Source organism: Triticum urartu, chromosome 7A (assembly GCF_056163025.1).
Source record: "Triticum urartu cultivar PI428250 chromosome 7A, HENAU_Tu73, whole genome shotgun sequence".
NCBI classification, from domain to species: domain Eukaryota; kingdom Viridiplantae; phylum Streptophyta; class Magnoliopsida; order Poales; family Poaceae; genus Triticum; species Triticum urartu.
The window spans coordinates 34,013,680-34,017,402 of record NC_141879.1 but is presented as its reverse complement, the minus strand read 5'-3'; the positions used below and the strand labels follow the sequence as shown (position 1 = coordinate 34,017,402).

Sequence of the window (3,723 nt, the reverse complement as noted above, 5' to 3'; positions counted from 1 at the left end):
TCGTCCTCCTCATCACCTTGTTGTCCATCCGCTCGATCCTGGTGCTGTGTGTCTGTGCCCAGCTAGGTGTATGTGCCGACTGGGTGTAGCTTACCTGGGTGCCCGTCTGAGTGAATGTTGCTGGACTAGGTGTACTAGGATCCCACTGGTGTACGAGCCGTCCTAGGTGGGCTTTGAGTCATCCACCTGCCAATCCTCATAGCAACCTCCTCCTCATCCGCCTTCCTCATGGATTATGTAGAAAATATCCATGTCCGTGTCGTAGTACGCCGACTCTCCTGCTTTAGGCATACCAGTGAACACCGTGCAGGCACCCATCAGCTTCCTGTCCGACGTCCGTGTCCAGACCAGCTGCGGCGATGAACATTCTGAGAAAAGCACCTCCATCATGTTGAAGTCAACGGTGAAAGGCACATGACACGCGTCGGTTGTCGTGGACTGCCTACCGAGTTGCTTGGCCGTGTAGAACTACAGATCCTTGTAATGCTTGGGCCATGGCGGTGTATGCACGGTCGGCAAATATGGGGCCCCGACCTCCACCATGTCCGTGACCAGGAAGCCCGCCGCCACGTATGCTACCCGCATGCCCTCTGCCAGCCTTTTAATTCTTGGGTATTTTTGCCTTTGTGGCCTTCGCTTTAACGCAACGATTTTGCCGTGTCGCCGAATTGATTTTTCGGGCGAGCGTGATGCTCGGATCCTCCACCATCTCCGTCTCTGGCAGGTTCTCCTCCGGCTCCATGCGTCGGCTGAGTGAGGGAAGAAGAGAGTAGGGTATTGGGTGGAGATCGAAGGGATGAAAGAAGAAAGTAGGGTATTTTGCCGCGGAAATAGTGCGGCCAGGTACAAAAGTCCGGGCTCTGCCTTACTTTTGGTGGGCATGGGGTGTGTGAAACCTACGTGGCTTGTGTCCAGGCTCCAAAAAAGCCCCCTTGGTTTTGTTTCGGCTTTGCTGAAAAATTGTGGTCCGAACGGCTCCGTGGACTGATTGGAGGCTGTGTTGGAGGAGGGAGAGAGAGTGAGAGTGCCTCTAGAAGGTACTCCCTCCGATTCATAATAAGCGTTTTAGTTTGAGCTAAGGTTGAATTAAGCTTAGTTTAAAACTGCGACACTTGGCCGTTGGATCAAGATCTGTCGGTGGAGAGCAAAGTGGCTGAAACAAAAGAAAAAGATCAGTCGCCTAGTCGCTCCCATAAATACATATCGCGGGCGTGCTTCTCTCCATCATTCACGCAGACGCAATGGTAGCTAGTGCCACGAACGTAGTACATCTCTAGTTATAACGATCGTTGGCTCAAGTTATTACTAGCAAGTACACCAAACCTACATCGATATCAGATGGCCGAGCAGGGGAACAAGACGACGAGCTGGTGGAGGAGGTTCCGGTGGCTATACGCGGTGCGGTGCACCTTAGCGTGCGTGGTCACCCTGGTGGCCGTGGCAGTGATCGTCCGGGCGGTGGTGGTGATGCTCCGCCCCGAGAAGCTCCAGCTGAAGCTCGCCGCCGGCCGCGTAGCTACCAACTACATACCGTCGCTGCCACCCCCGGGCAACGAGGTGCGGCTCAAGTTCGTCCTCAGGGCCTACAACCCAAGCGGGCGCGCCACCCTCGAGTACGCCAACGTCACCGTCCGGCTCACGGACGCGTCGTCGTCATCTTCTTCGGCGGAGGCGCCTACAGCGAGGATCACCGAGTTCGACCTTCCGAAGCCCATCGACGTGACGCAGCAGACATTGAGCGAGGTGCTCGTGCCGTTGTCGCTGGTGCCGGAGGAGGATCTACCGATGCGGTACGTGCGCGCGCTCTACGAGGGGCGCGGCGTGGCCGGCGCGGAGATGGAGCTGAGAGGGGTCTTGTCCACCCACGTGGCGATGTCCACCACAAGTGTCCTCACCACGTACTACTGCTGGCCGGTGACCATCGCCGTCGGCCCGGGCGACTACGCCGCCGCCGACGTGGCCTGCTTCGACAAGTTGGACGCCCCGGCTCATGTGTGATCAATCAAGCGGCCGGGCTAGGCTACCTGTCGACCAAGCTAGCTAGCTAGCTACCTAGCTAGGTATGGGTGTGGTACATGCCTCTAGACTGTAGTAGGCTCGATGATCCGTGCACGTTTGATGCGTTGCTATGCTGAGTATTTGCGCTGAATTAACATACCTTTTCTGATTCTCTACCGTGTCGATCGAGTTGTGAGCTTATTTTTTAGTTGACATACCCCACAAGTATATTGCCAAATAATTTTGGAAATTTTTTAGTTTATTTGCAGGGATTACCTACTCTTAGTGCTTATTGCAGAGAACAACTATCGTCCAATTTTGCAACAAGGTTTAATCCAACGTTTACCACAATAGACATGATTCCTTTAGAGTGGTTGCCATGGAAAGTTGGTCCAATAAACCATATAATAACCATCCTAAAATTCATATTTTGTCGGCAAAATATTTATTTTCAGTAATTAATAATTAGGGCGGTATGAGTTTTTGTTTTGCAACAATACCAAATGACACTGTATTGAGTAAAAAAGATGTTTCATTAAACAATTGTTAGCTACACGCTAAAATTCGTACACATTTTTTATAGTTACTAATTAAATAATTATTTTCCCCTTAATTTTGAAGGATATTTAGTGTTTAGTTAATTCTGCCACCCGTCAGAAATAATTTTCACCCCCCTAAATGATGGATTAGACCTGGTTGCACGAAATAGTCAGACTAAATCCCATTATTGGTTGGTCAGCCAACTATTGGAGACTCTCGTGGCCAGGATTGTGCTAAGCATCGGGCAAGTCTTGGGCCAAACACTAGCTACAGTGGTAAACTCACTACAGTACTGGAAGCAATTTATCCTCATGACCCAGGCCATGGCCCTGGTAGCCTTGGGCTTGTCTACGTCCTGATTGGAGATAAACGACTGGTCGTGGAAGCTGACTATGGTATCATCTATCGATATTGTTAAGAGTACATCCTAAAAAAATATTGTTAAGAGTAAAAAGAAATCTATCGATATTGTTTGGCATCGGTGCTTGACTAGCTGTCCAGAGGGGTGTGGGCACCTCAATCCCCGATCAACAATGACAGTCGAAGTTGTCACATTACGCCCGTTGACCATGTCGATGCCCAAGAAAATGCTACGGCTAGTCTCTCCTTTTGTTGATTTATATTGTGTTACTGATTCGTATTTGGCCGCATCAATTTCTTGAATTCGATGGAATTAATTAGGCAGCAATTTTTTGTTTTATTCTCCCAAGTTGGTATGATGCACTGATTATGTGATGTAGATTTGATTTATCATGATTGTGCATGTGTTTGTGTAGTCATGAAGAGGAAAACAATGTATTCGTTTCTAAACAACTATAGACATATTAGATCTTCATGATAGTCTTTCTGTTTTTTTGCGGGGGAGATCTTCTTGATAGTCATCAAGCCAAATTTATATTAATATAAAACATATTCTCTAAAACCACGACACTTGTTTTGGATCGGAGGGAGTAACATTTTTGTAATGCCATTGGCCAGTTCCCGTGTCAACTAACAAAGGCCTTTATTTGCTTCTTTTTTTCCTTTCTTTCTCGGCCTCTTCTCAATAGAGATGTCTATCTCTTTTCTTTCTCCCTCTTCTTCATTTGCTCCTCCATCTCCGTCATGCTAGCTTCCTAATGTTTGAGTCTTTTCTTGCTCAAACAATTCAATCAAATGCTCTGCCAGTCAGCCCTATTCCACAAT

General features: G+C 48.5%; 1 protein-coding gene across 1 annotated transcript; it reads left to right on the top strand.

The window, feature by feature from the left end:
* Positions 1-1,244: 1,244 nt before the first annotated feature.
* Positions 1,245-2,190, top strand: LOC125523399 (uncharacterized). The gene has a single exon (XM_048688433.2). The coding sequence runs from the start codon at positions 1,339-1,341 to the stop codon at positions 1,996-1,998; it is 660 nt and encodes a 219-aa protein (XP_048544390.2). The 5' UTR covers positions 1,245-1,338; the 3' UTR covers positions 1,999-2,190.
* The last annotated feature ends 1,533 nt before the right edge of the window (positions 2,191-3,723 follow it).